The sequence below is a fragment of the Anolis sagrei genome, chromosome 5 (genome assembly GCF_037176765.1).
Source record: "Anolis sagrei isolate rAnoSag1 chromosome 5, rAnoSag1.mat, whole genome shotgun sequence".
Classification (NCBI taxonomy): domain Eukaryota; kingdom Metazoa; phylum Chordata; class Lepidosauria; order Squamata; family Dactyloidae; genus Anolis; species Anolis sagrei.
This window is the reverse complement of record NC_090025.1, coordinates 119,719,958-119,740,990: the sequence shown is the minus strand read 5'-3', so window position 1 is coordinate 119,740,990 and position 21,033 is coordinate 119,719,958. Positions and strand designations below refer to the sequence as shown.

The window sequence follows — 21,033 nt, the reverse complement described above, 5'->3', positions numbered from 1 at the left end:
TCAGCATGGAGAGCAATCAAGGATACATCCCACCACTGCAGCAGGGGGTGCCTGCGTTATCCATCCTAAGGCCGATCTAGCATACACCACACTACGCCAGCCCCAGGATAGAACACTTAGACTTTTTAAAACTTTGAAAAGTCATAGCATTCAATTGTCAGCAGCCATGAACTGTTTAGTGTCCATTTTAAAATCTGGGCACTTTTGTGTATTGTTACTCTTCATTCTACAGGTCCCATTTGCTCAACAAATGAAACAAAAGACAAATTTCTCATAAACATCATCTGAGATCATGGTTATTATGTTACATTTATCAACTAAAGTATTTTTCTTCATATCCACATCCGACTGTCTATAATTATTCATTCATTGCATTTATAACCAATTTTAATCCCCCTTTCATCCCCATCAGGGAAGATGGAAAGAGTGAGATAAAATTATCCAACTTTCATGCAAATGAATTATTATGCCTACAAAAACATTAATAATCCAAACAAACTTGAAAAAACGTATGAATGATATCATTATAGACAAGAGCTGAACAGCATAACTGCAAACAGTGTCAATGCTTGGAAATAGGGCTGGGCGGTTTCGTTTCGTAATTTCGTAATTCGTTAAAAATTCGTTATTTTTTTATAACGAAGCGATTTTGAATTATTCAGGAGCATCTAAAAAACGAAACGAATTTTTCAATTTGTTTCGTAATTGCTTCGTATTCGTTTCGTATTCGTTTCGAAATCGTTTCGAAATCGTTTCGTTATTATTTCCGCATGTCTGGGGCAAGTTTTATAGCTGTTGTTTGTTTAATCAGTGAAAAAAAATTATAAATATCACACCAACAGTCAACAACAGAGGGAGAGGGAAGCTTCAGAAGTTCCCCCTGTCCCATATGGAGGTTTTTTAGCGTATTGCGCGGTCGCATCCGCCATTAACGAATCGATTCGTATTTGTTTCAAAATCGTTTCGTAATTGCTTCGTAATTTACGAAATTTCGTAAATATCGAACTTTTTTAAAGAAAAATTTTGGAATTCTTTTAAATATCGAAACGCAAAAAACCCCAAAAAACGAATCGAGTTTAGAAACAAATTTTTCCATGGTTGCCCAGCCCTACTTGGAAAGTGTCACATTATCTGACAATACTTCACTGGTCCCTTGATTCTTGGACAAAATCTAAATCACTGATGGTCCAAACATTTAGGCTGTGATATCGGATATATTATGAAACCATAAATGATAATATAAAACCAAAGAGATTTCTGTAATCAACATGTTAATATAGCTTTGGGAGTACTAAATGACTAACTGCTCATTTTATTCCTTCATGAATTCATTTTGTATCCTACCCTTCTCTCATGAACAGGTAGCTTACAATAAATAGTCCAAAATATAAAATGAGAAAAGCATTAAAAATGTAACACACAATTTAAAAATGAATAAGAGAAAGCACCTATCCAGTTACCAGCCAATTCTGCTGCAAGGAAGGACAGTCCCCAGCGGTGAATAAAATAGATCTTGACTAGCTGGCAGAAAGACACCAGAGAGCAAACTAGTCTAGCCTTCTGTGGTAAGGAGTTTCAAAGCCTTAGAATAGACACAGTAAAAGTTTTGCATGACTTTAGCAGGGTCAAACTAATGATAAGGTGGCACATTTATTCCAGAACCTTGCATTAATGCATCACTAGTTACCCTCCATCCAGGGTAACTGTAAAGTTATTGAGTAAACAACTGAGCAGGTGGCACACTGTGGTTGCTGTCTTGGAGACTCCAGACTCAGCCATGCTAGGAAAGTTGAGGGAATGAGATGATGCACACTCTTCCTCCCTTGAACGTGAGAGAGGGGGAGATAAGGATACCCCCTTCCTGCTGCAGCACTATCAAGCCTAATCTGCCACAATATAATGCTGGCTCTCCAATGGGAGAACAAGCACACAAAGGAGGCACTTTAGGGTCCCTTTCCCTTTAACACAGAGTTGGACCTGGCAGTCTCACATGACAGGGTTTGCCTGTTCTGGGAATGTATTCTTATTTTTACTTATTTAACAGACAAGTAATAAAGTTACAAGTCAATAGTGCTGAAACATGTTACCCCATGCATAAATCTAGAAATTTTAGTTAAAAAAAATCAAGCCCAAAAATTGTGTTGACTTATCATGAGTCTATGTAAGTATGTATGGCTCAAGGGAGGGGAGCACAGGGGTAAGGGATAGAGAGTATGTATAAGTGCGAAAATAACAGTAGATGTAAAAAAATGTATTGTAGATTTTATTGAAGATTACGTGTCTGCTGTATAACAAATATTTTGAATTATTATAAAAAATAAAAAAATAAAAATGTAAGTACTATACTTTAACTCTTATAAAAAAGGAACAATAGCCTTCTATGAATAGAGAGATGAAAGGCAAGAGTTTACTCCATCCTGAAAAACCCTTAAAAAGCACAGAACCCAGCCCACACCCACCCATCCCCTGCCTCATCTCTGCTGCAGTACTGCTTCTGGTCTATATGTGCCTGAACAGGGTAATGACAGTGGTGGTAACATGCCTGAAGCAGCTGTCCACTCTTTACAAAATGATCCTCAACATATTATTATTATTATTATTAGTAGTAGTAGTAGTAGTAGTATGTATGTATGTATGTATGTTTATTTATACCCTGCTTTTTCTCTCCACAAGGAGACTAATACAGGGGTCATATCCAAATCTGACATTTTGATTCCAAAACCTGCCCTCAACTTATCCCTTCAAATCTTGATCACAATCGAATATACACTTATCACTGTATAAGGAATAAAAATAATGAACTAATCAGTGCAAGACTTTCATGGAGTATCTGTCAGTCATGAAAGGCACAGTCCTCACATGGGGATAAGGCTCTACCGTTCTCTAATATCTTGCCTCAGAGGTCCATATTGTCACTGCCAATCTATTTTCCGCTGCAACTATGGATACAGTGCTTAAGCCGAGCTACAAGGCAAGAACACCACACCAATGGTTACATTGCAACAGAAGGGAAACCTACCATAATAGCCATTGGGTCCCAATGCATAAAATGTTTACCAATTGGGAGTAAGTAATATAGTCAACTTGATACTTATTTTTATTACTTTACTTCAACAAAAATAACAATACAAAATGCTAAATATAAATACACTACCATAGGGCAACAAAGATTATATTCTAAGAAAACCCCAAAATATTACCAGTTTTCCTGTACAGTCTATTTTCCTGTACAGTCTAGATATATTATCCTTTTCTTCATTTCCAGTGAATAGTCCTGATTTTTTAGTATCTCAAGGGTGAAATACTATTTAGCCTTATGCTGAATTCCCAGAGATATAAGAGATATTGTATTGTCCAAGTTGAAAAGATTCACATGTAGCCCAACTTACAAAAGCCTTTTGTCTCACCCTGGTCATTCCACAGATATATAAACCCCTTTTTCCCAGCTCCAGCAGACCTCACCTCTGAGGAAGCTTGCCACAGATGCAGGCGAAATGTCAGGAGAAATGCCTCTAGAACATGGCCATATAGCCCGAAAAAACCCACAAGAACTGAGAGATAAGAGATATTGTTTAGAAAAGCAATGCACGGCTGGTATATCTCAATAAACTACATCTCATCTCTCTAGAAAATGACTGCAACTTATCACCAAAGTTTACAGTGAGCCACTCACATTATAATGCGTGTATAGATCAAAGCAAATACACATAGAATGGGTTATAAGAATGTAATTTCAAAAGAATACACATTTAACAGTTCAGTACAGCAGAAACGGGCACATTATTTAAAAAATAAATAAAAAGAAGGCATGTACAATCTGTTTGAAGTTTTGACACTGAGTTTCAATCATTGTTTTACAGAATGTATTGTTTTCAACATTTTAGATGTTGGTGTACTTGACCATACTTGGTCTCCCCATATATTTAGCTCCTAACTGGAAAGAAAATAACAAGCAGCAATAAAGTCTAGATAGGAAAGTAAGTAGCCTACCTGTATTATCAATTGCATAGAATGTAAAGCATTTAGTTTATCACTGGGCTGTCAGAACCACAGCCACTTCACACCTTCAGTGATATCCCCTTGAATCCTAATCAAGTTGCTTATTCTAGAAAAAATAATGAGAAAAGAAACAGGCCTCTAATAGATTAAGCACATTCTCAGACTAAGCAAAGATAGAATAAATGGATTAAATTGTATGAATTAGCCATGGATAATAGCATTAGCATCTTCTCTATATTTACTAGCCACCTCTAGTACAACCTCAAATCACACAGAAAACCTAAAGCCCGCGAAGATCAATTGATTAGCTCTTTAATCCTGTGAAGAGATCTACTTAATCATCAGTACTTCATTTCTAGCGTAAGCAGCATGCGTTCAAAACATTTAGGTTCAACTTTACTTGTAATCATATTCTAGACATAATAATTCCTGCAACCTCAATCGTTACTTGACATCGAAGAGATAAAATACTCCATTTTCTTTCTGCATTTCATCAGCAAGGTAAAACATTTAAATCAGGAATGGGGATTTTGTCACCCTCCCTATGATGGTGAACTAGTAGGTCTCATTATTGGCTATGCTGGCTAAGTCTGATGGGAGTTCTCATTCAACAACATCCAAAGTGCCTTGCAATTCCTCCCTTTGGTTTGAAATATATCACAATTTAATCATGAAAATGTGCATTTCCCTTGAATGCCATTCATTTAGCAATCAGGTAATTTTTCAGATTGCTTTTCAAATGCTGCATGACTAATAGGATTGCTGAAAATAGAAACAAACAATGCTTCCTACATACATACTCAGTTTTTCAGTCTTTAAAAACAAGGTAACAACAAACTAACCTTCTGTGAGCAAAGAGAAGCCTAGATTCTTATACTTTCCCAAAGACACTCAAATTCTACATAGTGCATTTTTAAAAAGAGAATTTAATCATATATTCTTTCAGTAAATTGATACTGGTGAGATACTTGAAGAATACATTTGAATCCAATCAGCTGTTGATGTAAAAAATTAGAGGCATTAAGAATATGTCAAGATCAATCTTGTTATCAAAATTTGCATTAATGATTTCATGCAGTTCTGTAGAGAACTAAAAATATATAACGTATTTCCATGGCTGGAGAATTTGTGACAACCTCTTCATGGCTTCTGAACAGTGTTTCTTCAGTATCCCAATATCAGTTTTCGGGATGGGATAGGAGGGCAGAAGCTTTAAAATTATTCATTCCCTCTTTCTCTCCACCTCTTTTAATTTTATAATAATTGTATAGTGGTACAAAACAAAAAAATGAAAGGAAGCCAATGCTTTCTCATTCTTCATACAAACTTACTCTGAAACAATTAAGACCGCAGTCCTGGAGATACAATCTTACCTCTGTATCTGCAGAGGATATGTTCCTGAACTTCCCATGGATATGTGAAACCACAAATAATAGTGAACCCTACTGGAAAGAATGGCCTCTGGGCTAATAATACCATACAGACATGCTGGAGGTCCTAGAAAGTACCTAGAAAGGATATATATTTGTCGGATATGGATACATAAAACTGTGGACACTAGTCCTACACATGCAGAGGTTGTACTGTACTTATCAAGGGCTCGGCTTTGCTGACTACACTGTGATTTACTTTTGAATTGCGCTGCAAGAGAAACTATGCCAAAAACAATTTGGAGGCAACATCTCCAAAATTGCTCTGCCACAATCAAAAGGAAGTAATAAAACAAATGGTTCCTGGCTATTGGAATATTTTAATAATTCCTGGAAAGCATGTCTGCTGAATGACCCTTCCATAGACAAACACAAAACCTTCAGCAATTCATAGGTAAGAGCAGGGTGTGATCAAGATAGCTAAAGTTATTAACAAGGAAGAACCAAGACAGACTGCAGCAGTTTACCTTTGTCTATGCCTACTGGGAAGGGCATATTTCCTTTTTCCTGCCCTCCTCCCTCCCCAGATTGAAACCAAACTATTTTTGCATTTTGAATTCAGCCTGCAGCCTCTGAAGCATGCTGGAGTTAAAGAGGGAAGTTGGGGAGAAGAACGAGAAATTGGGACATTTTAAAAATAGCTGACCAAGGGGAAGAATAGATTTTTAATTCAGACAGCCTTTGCCATCCCAGGATAGTCAAAGGGCATGCAAATACAATGCAGAATAATCTTAGCTGTGTAGACAGTCTTTGTTGGACACCATAGTGCTCTATTATGGTATTGTAAAGAATCTCCAAAGTATTAATAGAAGAAAAGCAATGCCCTATAAATAATGGAAGCAAATTCCAGCATAATATCCTCTAAAGGTTTTATTTTTACATATATTGATACAAAGGTAGCAGCAATAGACACAGCAATTCAAGGCATTTTATTGCTGTGGCACAATGAGTTAAACCCTTGTACTGCTGAACTACTGGCCTGAAGGTTGATAGTTCAAATCCACAAGACAGAGTGAACTCTCATCTGTCAGCTCCAGATCCTGCCAACCTGCAGTTTGAAAACATGCAAATGTGAGTAGATAAATAAGTATCACTCCAGCAGAAAAAGGTAAGGAGACGCTCCAAAGAATCTTGCCAGCTACACAACCTGGAGGTGACAGTAGGCTCCTTGGCTTGAAAATGGAGAAAGCACCTCCCCAGCGCCAAAGATGAGCATCGCCTTCAGAAGCCGGAAATGCAAGGAGAAGCCTCTGCCTTTGTTTGGGTTTGTGTGTCTCATTGTATATTATTGTAAAGGCATTGAATGTTTGCCTATGTATGTAAATGTTGCAATTCACTCTGAGTCCCCTAGGGGAGAAGGGCAGAATATAAAGCTTGTTGTTGTTGTTGTTGTTGTTGTTGTTGTTGTTGTTAGAAGTGTGTCAACAGGGAATAATCTCCAGGCTGCCAGACCAAGTAAGTTTCACATAAGTTTATTGTTTCTCTTTTCTTTATTTGGATCCACAAACAGACAACATAGGTAAGTTGGGCTAAAGCATGTGTTAGACAGATGGGCTATTAAACATTTCTGAATGTAAGTCTGAAATAGTTGTATGGCTACATTAATTTAGATGCACTTGGCTTCTTGAAGACTGAAAAAACAGCATCTGATTCTAATAAAAAAGTCCTGTTAAATCCATAAGCAGTTACTTCTGTATTGATTCCCTTTACATTCTGCCTCTTTAGAGCACTTGCATGCTTTGAAAAGGAAAAAAGGCTGTTGCTTAAATCTCAGGGGATCATATCAGAGTGTGATATTTGCATCCACAGGAAAGCAAATTATCTCCTGGATTCATTCCCAGACCTCTGTTATGTCAATAACTTTCCCTCAATTGCCTTTCACTTAAAATGAGAATGGCACAAATAAGAAGCTGGGAGCCAAGAATCCCTCTTGACAAGCCATCAGAATGTGTTTAGGGGCTTTCCACCTCCCTAGATGAGACCATTTCCAATAATCATCATGTTATTTTAAAGGAAGGCTAAAAAAATGGTTCTAAAGAGCTTTCGGTATGAAAGATGCCATTCCTTGCTCCAAGGATTTTTCTTAGGCACTTACATTTTCTGCCTGTTGATCAGCAGGAAGGGACTGAGAATTGTTTTCAATATATGAAGACAATATGAATTTCTCTCTGCAGTCTTCCTAAGTGTCTGTTGCGAACCACCAGCATTCTTTCATTTTATACTTTTTCTGCCAAGGCTGGAGAAACCCTACCAATAACCTAACCCAGCAACTCCTCACACTAAAATGTTGAAAGTCAAAAATTCATTATAATAGAGCCAAGGATCCTATGAGACCAATATGTCAATTTCCCAAAAGAGTATTATTTTGTGTCCTTGTATAATTCACTGATTTGCCTTGTTTTAGTACAGTGTTTTTGGCCTTCAACTCCCAGAAATCCTAACAGCTGGTAAACTGGCTGGGATTTCTGGGAGTTGTAGGCCAAAAACCACTGTTTTAGTATCTATTAGGGAAGGAACAGTCTCCAGCACCTCTCCATCCAGGGCTACCTAAATACATTTTGCTACTGGAAGCAATGAGCAATATGGTGTTCTCTTGTATTCCAGTCACAGAGGTCAACTGGACTGTCAAATGATCTTGACTTTAATAATGGATGGCATGCTTCACCATAACCAAAGGTTAGCACAAATAGTGTGGTACAAAAACTCTCTCCTCCAAAACCAGGTAAGAGTGGCAGGACTCAAGTGGAAGGGGTGATGTGCAAGTTGATGTATCCACATGTGCTGCTTGAGGCCATTGTCTTACCCGGCCAAATAATAAGACTGGACCTGTAAACATCTGAACTGGATATTGCAATGTATTGCTGATATCTGAGGATGTCATCAATCATCTCTCTCTATGAGTCATTTCTCTAAACTTGATTGCACCCAAAAATGAGGCCAAGTGGCATGTGTAGAAACTCAGGGGGTGGAAGTATCTAGGCCAATTACAGGAGTAAAAGTCCCATCGAAGTGCCACTTTTACATAAATAAGCACTGCTCTGTCCACATGTGCCATATGCAAAGAGATCATGGGACATATCAGAACTCAGGACTGAATGAGGAAACAGGATAAAAGAAGTAAACAGTGAAGATAAAACTATGGAAGACTATACCAGAACTCAGGAAAACCATGTTCCCTGAGCCACGAGTAATTGAACTAGAAATCCTTTATGCTCCTTTCTGACCAATAACATCCAGTACCAAGCCTAGATGGGCAGAATCAACATCAAACTAGATATTCTATTAGAGAATATAGCCTTTTAGAGAAGAATCAAAAACCCCGTAGAGCAGAATCTCCTCTTGTATATATTTATAATATAATTATGCTAGGCAATGGTTTCAGTTGTTAGACTGAATAACGGGCAATCTCCGATGTGTCTAGAAAACAGAGATTTGCCAGTGCATAAAAACAGCAGAGTTTTAGAATCTTTTTTTAATCAGCGCCCAAAAAGTCCCATAAAACAACTTGTTTCATATCATGCACTAAAGAGACAAAAATGAAGTACACTTTGATGGAAATAACATGTTTGGTTTGCTCACAACTTTCATGTGTTCAGCATACAAAGGTACAAAAACTTATTAGTCCAGTTTCAAATATATTTGAGGTTGTTCCCTGTGCCAGCTGGCTGGGGCATCTCTCTTGTAACAAAATAGCTATCAGCAGTTCACATCATGAAAAGGAGAGAGAGAGAGAGCACGTGGTCTGCAGCCCCTTTTATAACTTCTCAGAAACCACAGAGTAAAGGAAGCTGCACACCAGACCATACATACAGGAAACAGTAAGCAATGAAATCATATGCAAACAGATTGCTAGAAGGCTTGATGAGGGTTTCATTCCAACATATTTATGAGAATGTGTGTTCCCTCAAATTAATGCCGTTTCCTTCTCACAATGAGGTGCACTGAGAGATAATGAACAAGCCTAATTGTTATTTAAGTCTGTGTTTCCTCTACAGGAACCAATCGCAAAACTAAGCATATTAAATACAATATGCATATGTAAGCAAAACCATGTCCTATGGCAAATATATGTCTTTTCACCATTTGCAGAAGATCTACTTCTAAAAAAAGCTAAACATATAAGAAGTATGACTCACAGTCTAGGGTTTGATCAAGCAGATATGAATTGTCAATGGTAGGCACAAAACCTAAAAATGGGCCCCAAGGACCTTAGCTAGTGGTTGTCTCTGCAACTAAGAAGAGCAGTTTGTTCCAGATGGAAACTCAAAAGACTAACTTCCAATAATTCATCCTGATGCAGCACAACTCCAACTCTTCATGTGGGGACATGAGAGAAGCCTCCCACGAGGATGGTAAAACATCAAAATATCTGGGCATCCCCTGGGCAATGTCCTCGCAGACAGCCAATTCTCTCACACCAGAAGTGACTTGCAGTTTCTCAAGTCGCTCCTGACATGAAGAAAAAAAACTGGAAATTTAAATATCTGCACCAAGACCCACCTACTGATCATTCATCTGAATACCAACATGGAATAGTTAAAAGAGCAGAGAAAAAGAAAACTACTATCTTTGGACTACACTTCTAAGAATTTTCCTGCTAAATGGGACAGATATCCACAATTCACTTTAATGGAACTCTTAACAGTTGTCTAGGGCTGCCCTCTCAACTCTGAAAGGGGCAGGAAGTGTGCATCTATTATTTGTAGAAAGAAACAATAATTTAGCACTGGAGGAACACTGTGGCAAATGGATAGAACGTGGGACTAGGGATTTAAATTCAGCTTTGAATTCCCCTGCTCATCTATAAAACTACTGAATGACCTTGGCCCAAACTCACTCTTCCAGTCTGATCTACCTCACAGAGATTCTGTTCAGAAGATAATCTAGTGAAGAGGAGACCCACATATGCCAACTTGGTGGAAAAACAGAGTACAGGAGGCACTTCATATCTGCTTGGCTTTGGTTCAAGGATCCCCTGTAGATACCAAAATCCAGGGATCTGCAAGTTCAATTCATAGAGTGGCATAGTAAAATGGTGTCTCTTATATCAAATGACAAAATCAAGTGGTATATTTTTAGGGGGAGTGTTTTCAAGCGGTGGATGATTGAATCAGTGAATGCAGAATCCATGGATATGGAAGGCCAACTGAACAGACATAATAGATAAATAATCATAACAATATCATCAGTACAGAGTAAGAACTTTCTATATACACACAATCCTAACAATAGCTGTAGCCTGGACAGAGCTGAGGAGAAAATGTCCAGAACATTAAGGTAAGTAATAGCACAAAGTGTAGGTGGAAGAAAAGGAATGTGGTTTGGTCTATGAGAGATCAAGTTAAAATATTTTATTGACCCAAGATGTGCCACCGAAGAATTTCCTTATAATGCAGTTTGGTATTAATAATTGCTGTTATTTTGCCATGACTCAAGAAACAGAAGCACCACAAAAGAGGTAAATGGGTTCTCAGCAAAAGCAAAATGCACTCTATGTGGGGCTGCCTTTGAAGACTGTTTGAAGCTTCAATTGGTCCAACGGTGGCAGCCAGGTTGCTCACTGGAGCGGCGTACTGGGAGCAAACCACCTCCCTGTTACGTCAGCTCCACTGGCTGCCGGTCTGCTACCGAGCACAATTCAAAGTGCTGGCTTCCGCCTATAAAGCCCTAAACAGTTCTGGCCCAGTGTACCTGTCTGAACGTATCTCATCCTATGAACCATCTCAGAGTTTAAGATTGCCTGGGGAGGCCCTGCTCTCGGTCCCGCCTTCTTCGCAGGAGAGACAGGGCCTTCTCAGTAGTGCCCTCCTCCCAGCTGTGGAATTCCCTCCCCAGGGACATCAGATTAGCCTCCTCTCTCCTGACCTTCCATAAGAAAGTAAAAACCTTGATTTGTGACCAAGCATTGGGAGAACTTGAGAAATAGAAAGATATGGAACTGATGTGCACTGACTATCTGGAACGGCCGGACTATGTTTAATGGATCATGTGATTAACTCTTAATGTATTGTTTTATACGTTTTTAAACTGTTTTAATGTATTTTATAATTCTGTTTATATATTTGTAATTGTATATATTCTATGGCTTCATATGGTTGTCTACTTGTAAGCTGCCTTGAGTTACCTCCGGGGTAAAGAAAGGCGGGGTAGAAATGACATAAATAAATAAATAAATAAATAAAGACACAAACAAACACGCCGGGCTAGACAATGTATCAATATTTGTGTTGAGCATCATATTTGAAGGCAGGGATGGGCACCTTCTGGCAGAAACACCCATCAATTCTCATCAGTATAGTCAACATGGAGAGATAATGGAAGATGCAAGTCAACAATATTGGAGGATCACACATTTCCCAACTACATCCTGCCAAAAACATCCTACCAAAATATGTCCTGCAAAAGGTGAAATGAAGATTGCTCTTTCAGAAGTTTTGTTGCCTTGAGCCCTGCTATATGCCTTAATAAAAATGCCTTTTTTTCTTTTTTTTTTTCTTTTTTCTTTTTTTGTTTGTTTTTTGTTTTTTGTTTTTTGCATTTGGGCAGAATTTCAAGAACACATAAATCACTATGATAAATAACAGGCTGGCATAATTATTATGCAACACCGTCTGCCCAAACTTGAATTTGATATCATGGAAAAACTTATAAAGCCTCAAATTTAAATTGTAAACTTACAGTATTCCAATACCATATAGTGAAATCTGAATTTTATTAAACAGAAATATACTGTATATTTATATGAGTGTGCACAACACATATATCCCTCAAAAGGGGCATGCGTACTTCATTTTACTTCCAACTCCTAATACAGCCCATGTTGTACTGTATTTTAAAATTATACTAAACCGCTCTACAGGTGTGTGATAGTTGGTGAGGGGAAAGAATTTGAGCTGTAATCATTGACGTAGACTTGCAAAACAATCCTATACCAAAAATGTTTAAATAGAAGCATGTGTACTGTTCTGAATGGAGCTAACACCCAGGTATGAAATTACAGCCTTAGCATCAATTTTACGTATATCCCTGGTGAAAGGCCAGTGGGTAAACCATTAAGTATAATCTTGCCAAGGAAAGCCTGTGATCAGTTTGCCTTCAGTTCAGCATAACTTGGAAAGGACTTGAAGGCACATAACCATAAAAATAGTGTTTGGAGTGGAGTTGATTACTTCAGGACTGCATGGACCAGGAAAGAAAGAAACACTTGTAGCCAGTGGACACAAACTTGTTACCAGTGCCTGAAGAGAACTTTATCCAATTTAATTTTAAAAGATAACAGTCAGGCTTAGTTAGTACTTGGAGGGAGGAATGCCAGAGAAAATAAGGTGCTCTAGACTGCATATCTCTGAATACACCTTGCCTAAGAAAACCGTATGAAAATTGTAGGGTTACCGTAAGTCAACAGGAAGCTTGGAAAGCATGCACAAACAAATCAGGAAATAAAACAGCTCATCATCAGATTGCCTGAAAAGCACTGATTTAAAAGACATTATAGTGCAGGGTCCTATATGCATTTATAAGACATAAAGGTTTCCCCTTATCATAAAGTCTAGCCATTTCTGACTCGGGGGGGGGGGGGGGGTGCTCATCTCCATTTCTAAGCCAAAGAGCTGGCATCCATAGATGCCTACAAGGTCATGTGGCCAGCATGACTGCATGGAGAGCGGTCACTTTCCCATAGAAGTGGTACTTATGGATCTACTCACCTTTGCATGTTTTTGAACTGCTAGGTTGGCAGAAGCAGGGCCTAACAGTGAAAGTTCACCCACTCCCTGGATTCGAACTGCTGATCTTTTCATCAGCAAGTTCAACAGCCCAGCAGTTTAACCCACTGAACCACTGGGGGTTGCCTGCCATAGATACAGGCGAAACATCAAGAGAGAATGCTTGGCCATATAGCCCGAAAAACCTACAACAACCCAGTAATTCCGGCCATGAAAGCCTTCGACAATACATTAAACATGCTCTATGTTAACAAAAATTATTGCATTTCTCCAATGAAGATGGTATGACCACACAAAGAGATTTTACAAAGAAATATGAATAATTAGCTGGGAAATACAACACTGTAAAATTAGACTATGAAGGTCCACACAAACACTGAGATAATATACTAGACCTGCCTTCTGATTTAGCAAGATAGGACAGGACTAGTTTTTAGAATTACTCTGTTAATTGCACTGTTTTCGACATGATTAATGGAAATACACATTGGCAATTTTTTGGGGATACCAACAGACTGAACAAGGAATCCTGCGACACCTTGTAGGGCAACTAAATATCTGAACAATGAATCATGAAGTAAATATGATAAATACAAGAAATGAAAGTTCTCCTCTAACTTCAGCTTATTAAAAACAGATAACCCTGACTCTTGGAAGAAAACCAAACTCATAACGCAGAAAAGAACTTTGCCTAAATGGCAAAGAAGTGCGTGTAATGTGGTGGTTTAGAGTTGAAGGTGGAAGTAAATAAGAACAGGAATTGAGTGTTTACTTGACAACAGCAGCACACCCTACTTATTTGTCACATGGCGCAGATCATTACAGGGTGTTTCAAAAAGATGGACTCAACTTGAAAAAGCTATTTCTCTGTAACCACAAATTGCCCATGAATGAAACTATTACATCTTGAAAGGGGGGGATTTCAAATGGTTTCCACTAGATGCTTCTTCCAGCACACAAACTGCCCCTAGCCTAAGTCATTCATGAGATGGTGATCTCACAACATAAGGCCCAGTGAGATATCCTCTATTTGCAGAGTTAATTTTAAGATTTGTTTATTGCTCAAAATGGATAGTAAAAGTTGATAACTCATTAAATTCTTTGTAACTTCTTGTGTAACTGTAACAGTTGCCATGGTGAATTATACTGCTTTGAAATTGGGTTCATCGTTTTGAAGCAACCTGTATTATGGGTTGCTGTGAGTTTTTCGGGCTGTATGGCCATATTCCAGTAGCATGCCCTCTCCTGAAATTTCACCTGCATCTGTGGCCAGCATGTTTAGAAGGCTGAAGATGTCAGCCACAGATGTTGGTGAACTGTCAGGAGAGAATGCTACTGGAACATGGCCATACATCCCAAAAAACTCAAAGCAACCAAGTGATTCTGGCCATGACAGCCTTCAACAGCACAACCTGGTTTTCTTTAACTCATAACAAAATTAATCTCAGTAATAATCATGGGTAAAGGTTTCCCCTTGACATTAAGTCTAGTTGAGTCTGACTCTGGGGGTGGTGCACACCTCCATTTCTAAGCCAAAGGGCCGGCGTTGTCCATAGACACCTCCTAGGTCATGTGGCTGGCATGACTGCATGGAGTGACGTTACCTTCCTGCCAAAGCGGTACCTATTACTCTACTCACATTTGCATGTTTCGAACCACTAGGTTGGCAGACGCTGGGGCTAACGGGAAGCTCACCCTGTCCTGCGAATTCAAACTGCCTACCTTCCAGTCAGCAAGTTTTGCAGCTTAGTGGTTTAATCCACTGTGTCACCACAGCCCGCACAAATAATAATAGTGGCTAGTAAAGAAACACGATCAGCAAAAACTGCCCTTTATTGAACTTTGTACCTATTTATACCATTATCAAAGTGGGATCAAAGTTATTTTAGCTTTTGGAATACTTGCATTTGTATACATGTTTATAATAAGAAAATCTTGGAGATGGAGCCTGGGTCTAAAGATTAAATTCATCGATAATATCACAAAATATTTCCAATAATTTTGTACACTGAACCATCAGAAAGCAAAATGATTATCAGCCACCTATGTGATGCTGGGAGTGGAGATAAGGAGTGTTCAACCTGTACATATCAAATCAGGCCAGTTAAAAGTTAAGAAGCACTTTCAAAAGTATGAGCAACCCTTCCAGCTGCTTCCAACCACCCTTATTCAACCTGAGGAATGTTAAATGCCACAACTGTGAGTTCATACTTAGAATGCTCCCCATGATCAGATGGAGTTTAGATAAAAAGAACTCCAGTCTTAACAGAAGCCAGTGTCACGCACAGAAACACCCTTCTTATTTGTTATGGCCTGCCATCGAGGTATTTCTGGAGAATGACGACGTTGCCACAGGGTTCCTTGGCAAGAATTGATCAGGAGAGGTTTGCCATCGCCTCCTCTGAGGCTGAGAGAGTGTGACTTCCTTCCTTTCCTCTCACTTACCTGCCCGGTACCCGGGAGGCATTCCGCTTCCAGAACTGCTTCCTCCCGCTCTCGCTCGCCATCTTCCCATCACTTCATCGCTCTTCCTTCCCCAAAGCGGAGCTGCCACCGTCCGGGGCGGGGAGGACGACGAGGCCGACGCCTCAGGCAGCTAGGCCGCCCTTCCTTCCCCTCCGAGGCCGAACTTGGAGGGATTTACTCCCTTCGGCTTGCTTTCACTCTCTCAGAGAGCAGCGCGCTGCCATCTTGGCACCTCCCGAACACTCCCTCTCCCCATTGGCTGCCTAGACTCGGCTGCGACTTGCAGCCAATAGGAAACGGGAACACTGCGGAAGGGATTCCACAAGCGGCCCAATCAGGACCGGCGAGTTAAAGGTGAAGTAGGCTTCATCATGATTGTGCCACTTAAGACATTTTTGGACTTCAACTCCCAGAAGCGCCGGCCAGTGAGTCCAACAGTCAGGAATTATGGGAGATGGAGTCCAAAAGGGGGAAAGTTAGGGAATCGCTGTTATAAACAAACCAAAAGAACTCCGGATTTCGATATTGTCGACATAGGCGCTGATAGTGACACCTTTGCTTTTTGACAGTCCAAGGAACAGTCGGCCCTCCGTATCCACCGATTCTACATACACGGATTCCACTACCCACAACTTGAAAACATTCCTTCCAAATTCTGAAACTGCTACTGGTTTTATTTATCGTGTCATTCACAACCAGAACATTGTATAACATTTCTAACCGAACAAAACAAACCAACAGATTAAAAACAACAACAACACAAATTTTGCAAACTTGGTAGCTGATTAAATGTCCTTTGACCAGTATCTGGCCACTTGGAGTGCCTCTGGTGTTGCCGCAAGAAGGTCCTCCATTGTGCATGTGGCAGGGCTCAGGGTGCATTGCAGCAGGTGATCAGTCGTTTGCTCTTCTCCACACTCGCATGCTGAGAATTCCACCCTGTAACCCCATTTCTTAAGATTGGTGCCAGAGCACAGTCTGTTCAGCGCCTTCCAAGTCGCCCAGTCTTCTGTGTGCCCAGGGGGGAGTCTTTCATCTGGTATCACCCACGGATTGAGGTGCTGGGTTTGAGCCTGCCACTTTTGAGCTCTCGCTTGCTGAGGTGTTCCAGAGAGTGTCTCTGTAGATCTAAGAAAACTCTTTCTTGATTTAAGTCGTTGACGTGCTGGCTGATACCCAAACAAGGGATGAGCTGGAGATGTCTCTGTCTTGGTCCTTTCACTATTGGCTGCAACTTCCCGGCGGATGTCAGGTGGTGCAATACCGGCTAAGCAGTGTAATTGCTCCAGTGGTGTAGGGCGCAGACACCCTGTGATAATGCGGCATGTCTCATTAAGAGCCACATCCACTGTTTTAGTGTGGTGAGATGTGTTCCACACTGGGCATGCGTACTCAGCAGCAGAGTAGCATAGCGCAAGGGCAGATGTCTTCACTGTATCTGGTTGTGATCCCCAGGTTGTGCCAGTCAGCTTTCGTATGATATTGTTTCTAGCACCCACTTTTTGTTTGATTTTCAGGCAGTGCTTCTTTTAGGTCAGTGAACGGTCCAGAGTGACTCCCAGGTATTTGGGTGCGCTGCAATGCTACAGTGGGATTCCTTCCCAGGTAATCCTCAGAGCTAGGGATGCTTGTCTGTTCTTAAGGTGAAAGACACATGTCTGTGTTTTAAATGGATTAGGGATCAGTTGGTTTTCCCTGTAATAGACAGTTAGAGCACCTAGAGCTTCGGAGAGCTTCTGTTCAACCATCTCAAAGCTCCCTGCTTGAGCGGTAATGGCACAATCATCAGCATAGATGAAACTCTCTGTCCCCTCTGGCAGTGGCTGGTCATTTGTGTAGATGTTGAACATGGATGGAGCGAGCACGCTCCCCTGAGGCAGGCCGTTCTTCTGTTTCCACCATCTGCTTCTCTGGCCCTGGAACTGCTACTGGTAATAGTATGATAGCTGGGTCCAGAAGCTCCAGGCATTATGGAGATGCTGCATCGCTCCTTCGGGAGCGCTGTTTGCACAAGAGAGACAAGCCGGAGACAGATAATATAGAAGGAATGTAAGAGTTCTTTAATGGTGAAACCCTAACCCTGAACCGTACCGTAAGCCTAAGCCTAACCCCTTACCCTAACCCTTATCCTAAACCGAAACCGTACCCTAACCGTAACCCCTAACCTTTATCCTAACCCTAACCCATGCCCTAACCCTTACCTTAAGCGTCCCCTTCTTTCTATCCTTCCTTCACTCTCCTCGCTCTCTCTCTGCCCCCTCGCTTCCCTTATTCACAGCCACCTTTGCGGCTTCTCCATAACGCTCGGAGCTTCTGGACCCAGCTATCATACTATCACCAGGCTATTTTTGATATTATCTTTGATTTTGCCACTTTGCATAACATTATGTAACACGCTTTTTGTTCCTGGGATAGAAATGTTGTTTCCTAATTGGTTCTAACATTAAAACATGGGAAATGTTTATTAAACTGCACAAACTTTGTTTTTACGGGACAAACTGCAAGATATTTTGCTCCCAACTCCAGGAATTTCTGAATAAGACAGATTTTCTAGAGCCATTTCAATCTGGTTTCAGGCCTGGCAATGGATCAGAGGCATCTGAATGGCATCCCACATTATTTATTGATTGATTTATTTATTTACTCTATTTGTATCCCGCCTATCTCTACACTGAAGGGGACTCAAGGCGGTTTTACATATGACAGCTGTTCAATGCATTTGGACAACAAACATTTAGAATACACTTAAGTTAAAAATTAAAAATAAATGCACATTAAAACATATAAACCATTCATTATTCAATATTAAAATCACACAATTCTCAATAATAATCCGGGACTGCTCCAAAGATCAATTGCACATATTTTGAGGCTACTATTGCACTATAGATTAATCTCCAAAGGCTTGACCCTAGAGCCTGATTTTCACTTTCTTTCTGAAGGCCAGGAGGGAGGAAGCTGGTCTAATATCACTGAGGGGGGGCTGTTTTGCAGCTGAGGGGCTACCACTGAGAAGGCCCTATCTCGTTCCCATCACATGCACCTGTGAAGGAGGCAGGACCAGGATCAGAGCCTCCCCAGAAGATCTAAATCTCCATGATGGTTCATAGGAGGAGATAAGTACAGAAAGGTAAGCTGTGCCGGAACCGTTTAGGGCTTTATACCCAGAAGGTGCTGCTAGGGGACCCCTGCTGTATGTGAGACTGCCTCTGAAGAGTGTTCACAAACTTCAGCTGGTCCAAAGAGCTGCAGCCAGGTTGCTAACTAGGGCTGGCTACAGGGAGTGGACACCCCCCCCCCCCAAATTGCAGCAGCTCCACTGGCTGTCAGTCTGTTGCCAGGCACAATTCAAAGTGCTGATTATAACCTTTAAAGCCCTATAAGGCCTGGGTCCAGACAACATGCCTGCCCCTGTCTCCTTGTACGAACCTGCCCGGGCTCAGAGATTTTCAGGAGAGACCCTTCACTCAGTCCTATCTCTATCTTAAGCTCAGTTCATGGGAATGAGAGAGAGGGCCTTCTCAGTGGCTGCCCCTCGACTCTGTAACTCCCAGCCTGGAGAAGCCTGAATAGCCCCCTCCCTGCTGTCCTTCCAGCTGAAGGCTAAAACCTTTTTATTTAGGCAGGCTTTTAAAAATGAAGATATTTAAGACCATCAAGGGCTGCTGTGACTTTGTGATGTGACTTTATGTGCTTTTATGGTTTTAACCTGGAATGTTTTAATATTAATGTTGTTTAATAACGGCGCTCCATGCAGTCATGCCGGCCACATGACCTTGGAAGTGTCTACGGACAACGCTGGCTCTTCGGCTTAGAAATGGAGATGAGCACCACACCCCAGAGTCAGACATGACTGGACTTAATGTCAGGGGACTACCTTTACCTTTAATACTGTTTTAATATGTGTATACTTGTGTATTTTAAGTTGTATTGAAATCCTTTTACTTGTAAGCCACTTTGAGTCTCTCTATGGAGAGAAAAAGTGGGATATAAATAAACTAATAATAATAATAATAATAATAATAATAATAATAATAATATAGTTTTTCAATGAATATCTCATAGAGTCTCAATCAATTCAACATAGTTTGTGGCAACCACAAAAATGAAGTTCCTGGAGTAGAACAACTACTCTTAAAGTGAGTTCTGCATAATTAAGCAGGAGATAATACTTTCAAACCAGGAATTTGTTTTTCAAATTTTGTTACATAGTGTAATAGACAGTGGTTACTACACCATTGTGTATCACGGTACTTGATCGTCCACAGATGGTCCACAAACTAAACCCCAGGAGATTCAAGAGCCCAATATATGTGCATTTTAAACATATCTAGTGAACTTTAGGCTAAGGGTGAATTTAGAGCTTTTTTCACAATACATGGATTAGCTATTTCATTATATGTGTGTGTATATATATATATATATATATATGAAACATAAATAAATTTTGAGTTCGGACTTGGGTCCCATATCCAAGATATTCTCCTTATATCTACAGTATCTATATCCAAAACATTTTCGGTCCTGAGCATTTCAGACAAGGGAGACTTGGCCCCCATCTACACTATCTTATGATGCAGTTTGAATGCATTATATGTTCAGTACAGATTCTGACCATATAATAACACAACGTTAAAAAAATCTGAAAAATATTATTGGTTTGAAAGTGTTAATTCCTGCTTAATTGTGCAATCCTTACTTTGAAAGTAGTTATTATACTCCAGAAACTTTGTTTTTCTGACTCTGGTAAAAGATTATAGCAAAATGGACTGCAGAATGTCTTTAAAAATACATATCCTTGATGCTCATCTTGGCAGATTTAAAGAGAACAAGGGTGCCTGTTCAGAGGACCAAGGACAGTGCTTTCATCAAGACATCCTTTCATTTCAATGGTCGCCATCAGGGAAACTGACAATGAAAACATGATGGAGGATCACATTTGGGGACTAATTTGTGATAGTGATCTGACATAGACTTGCATATCTCGCAAAAACGACACATTACTGGGTTATTTTTTATCCATTTGTAGCATTTGGGTTCAAATATAGGGTTGGTTAGATATATAATGGTAATTTGTATCCTTCTTTTACTTGAAAATGCAAAAGTTTGGAATTCACCTGAATGAAAATAATGCCATTTTAAACCCTTTAATCTGCAGACTGCACAATATGCAGTTTAACAAAACTTTTCCATGATTGTTATGACAGAACCAATTAGGAAAATGACTTTTATTACCCCAGGGAACAAAATCGTGTTATATGGTGTAATGCGGGCCACATCTACACTGCAAGATAAAATCCAGATTATCCACTTTGAACTGGATTATATGAATCTACAATGCCATATAATCTAGTTCAAAGCAGATAATCCGGAGTTTATCGTGCAGTGTAGATGGGGCTGCAGATTCAGCTTTC

General features: G+C 40.0%; 1 protein-coding gene across 1 annotated transcript in view; it reads right to left on the bottom strand.

The window, feature by feature from the left end:
• The window catches only part of TBC1D22A (TBC1 domain family member 22A), a 170,198-nt gene extending 154,315 nt beyond the window's left edge, over positions 1-15,883 (bottom strand). The window contains exon 1 of the mRNA XM_060777812.2: positions 15,599-15,883. Within this exon, the coding sequence (XP_060633795.2) occupies positions 15,599-15,660 (62 nt within the window). The 5' untranslated portion in view covers positions 15,661-15,883. The remainder of the gene's footprint in view (positions 1-15,598) is intronic.
• Positions 15,884-21,033: the final 5,150 nt, after the last annotated feature.